Source organism: Atta colombica, unplaced genomic scaffold (genome assembly GCF_001594045.1).
Source record: "Atta colombica isolate Treedump-2 unplaced genomic scaffold, Acol1.0 scaffold65, whole genome shotgun sequence".
Classification (NCBI taxonomy): domain Eukaryota; kingdom Metazoa; phylum Arthropoda; class Insecta; order Hymenoptera; family Formicidae; genus Atta; species Atta colombica.
The window spans coordinates 535474-538564 of record NW_017259556.1 but is presented as its reverse complement, the minus strand read 5'-3'; the positions used below and the strand labels follow the sequence as shown (position 1 = coordinate 538564).

Here is a 3091-nt window from a genome sequence, read left to right as displayed (position 1 = left end):
CTCTCTCTCTCTCTCTCTCTCTCTCTCTCTCTCTCTCTCTCTCTCTCTCTCTCTCTCTCTCTCTTCTCTCTTTCATCTATGAAGATGATATAATACATTAAATTCAATTAAACTTTGTTTTTTACGGAAAATAATTAATCGAAAGAAGAATTATGTAGTGTAATCTCTATTTTTACAAGTGTGTAAAAAAATTTTATATCATACCTGATAGATTGTGCCTGTTCGTTCCCATTTTTTTTCTTGAGTGACGCTGGCCTCCATCTACAAAAAAGAAGATTAACTAGAACTTTAGTCATAAGTACATTTCTATAACATATACTTTTTAAGGCTATAAGTATTAAATTAAAATACATCAGAACTAGTTTTTATTATGTTTCTTATGTAATTATAACATAGTCTACACTAGTAATAAAGCGTTGTAAGAAATACATTTTTTAAATGACTGGATGTAGTTACAGTTATTTATCAGTTATTTAACAGAAGAAAAATACGACTATATAGAGAAATACATATTTTTTATGCACCTAAATATAAATTAATTAATTTCAAAAATAAATCTAAATACATTGCAGGTACTTTTTAAATATTATATATTGCATGTACATATTATATATCATTTTATATACACATTCTATAGAAAGTAAATGGTCATGTAAAAAAATTATATTTTGATAGCTAATTTAAGATATACATAATAAAAAAGATAAAATTTAAATAAAAGTAATGTAGAAGTAATTTATCAATTAAATTATCAACATTTTATATCAAAAGTCAAAATTTTGCATAATTTTAACTAAGTAAATGTAATATTTCGTAACAAAAAAATTATTTTAAAAGCTTTTTTTCATTCTTAGGAGTAAAGTTTGTACTTTAAGAAGCTTTCGATAAATTTTAAATTCATGTTTAACTTTCAGTACTTATATTATTTCAAAAAAGTTCCCATATTTCCACATTCGGGTATTTTCTAACCCAGTTGTTCTCTTTTGCTTATATCTCAAATGGTAGTGCATCGATTTTAATTATTATTTGTTGAAATCTATCATTTAAAGATTGAAAAAAAAGAATTTTTCAGTTAAAAAGTCGAAAATGTCATAACACAAAAAAATGTTTTGCAATAAATGAAAAAAGATCGGATAAAAACGAGAAAAGAAGAAATTATTTTCAAGATCTCATATTTTTATTATAAGAACAGAGCATTTAAGAATCAAATATAACGAAAAAAATCTTTTAAAACATAAAAATTCAAACGAGAAATATATTTAATATAATATTATTTCTATATTAGATGTACAATTTTGTACATCTTCCGCCGTTTTCCTATAGATGGCTTTAGCGGTAAGTGGTGGTCGAAATAAATAGATCATAGACGTCATACAATAAACTTGGGCATCTGTCAACATAACCCCAAAAACATTAGTCGATTTGTGTCTGCATCATAAAGTTATTCTCGATTGAAAATGTCACGAACCAAATTCTCGTCATTTGCGGGAGGTTTTAATTTTTTGCTTCAATATGAAGAAATCTGCGGCTGAGGCTCATCGAATGCTCTCAAATACTTATGGTGAGGCCGCTATTAGTGAAAGAACGTGTCGTGAGTGGTTTCAACGCTTCAAGAACGGTGATTTTGATGTCCAAGGTCATGCTCTGTATTTGGTGGGATCAGCTCGGCGTAGTGTATTATGAACTGTTAAAACCGACTGAAACAATCACAGGCGATCGGTATCGAACGCAATTGATGCGTTTGAGCCGAGCATTGAAAGACAAACGGCCGCAATACAACGAGAGACACGATAAAGTGATTTTGCAGCATGACAATGCTCGACCCCATGTTGCGAAAGTGGTCAAGACATACTTGGAAACGTTGAAATGGGAAGTCCTACCCCACCCGCCGTATTCTCCAGACGTTGCTCCCTCTGACTATCACTTGTTTCGATCAATGGCACACGGCCTGGCTGACCAGCACTTCCGGTCTTATGAAGAAGTAAAAAATTGGATCGATTCATGGATAGCCTCAAAAGATGACTAGTTTTTTCGACGCGGGATTCGTACGCTACCCGAAAGATGGGAGAAAGTAGTGGCCAGCGATGGACAATACTTTGAATCATAAATGTATAACCAGTTTTTTACAATAAAACTTCGAATTTCGGAAAAAAACGGCGGAAGCGAAGTTGTACACCTAATAAATAATTAAACGCGCACGCGCACACACGCACACACGCGCACACACGCGCACACACACGCACACACACACACACGCACGCACGCACGCACACGCACGCACACGCACGTACACGCACGTACACACGCACACACACACACACACACGCACACGCACACACACACACACGCACGCACACACGCACGCACGTTACATTACATGTTCGATCTCACGATTGAGCCATCTTCAGAATGTGAAAGTCGTATATACACAGGTAATGTTATATTGGTTGGGCAGTGGAAGAAATAGATAAAATTATTTTAATAAAGACCAGAAAGATGTTTTGTAGAAAGACGGAAATTACTCGCAAACCTGCTAGATAAATGGTTGTTCAAAATTTCCCTATGTTCTGGTGAAAATCAAGTTAGAAATAAATTTAAAAAAACATGAAAAAGAAAAATCGAATAAAAGCATAAAATAACTCACCTAACTGACTATATATTTAAATTTCGTATTTCGAGATGCTCATCAATTATTCAGCGTCAGTGTGTTAGTTTGTAATGAAATAAATACTATCGTATACAATACCAATATCGCAGTGGAAAATTTTATTACAATAAATTAACAATGTATAGAGATAAAAATTAATATACCAAAAATTAATATATTAAAAATGAGACCCGTGTTAAACATGTATATTACTTTCCGGACACACGAACTGACTGAAGAATAAAATCATCTTGATATTGCAATGTCAGATTTTGTTTATTAGTGGTATGTAAAACTTTATGTAGACCCTCAGTATCTGTTTGTAGATTTAGATTTCTTTGTTTTTTAATATTTAATATTTCTGTCATTAAACACTTACTATAACAAGGTTCTTTGTCTAAAATTTTAATATTGTTCCAATTAATTCATACGACTTTGACATCT

At 32.2% G+C, this 3091-nt stretch overlaps 1 protein-coding gene across 1 annotated transcript in view; it reads right to left on the bottom strand.

Annotated features, from left to right (window-relative positions):
* LOC108692196 (facilitated trehalose transporter Tret1-2 homolog) overlaps positions 1-3091 on the bottom strand; it is a 26617-nt gene that overhangs the window by 8573 nt on the left and 14953 nt on the right. The window contains 1 exon segment of the mRNA XM_018200355.1: positions 205-261. Within this exon segment, the coding sequence (XP_018055844.1) occupies positions 205-261 (57 nt within the window).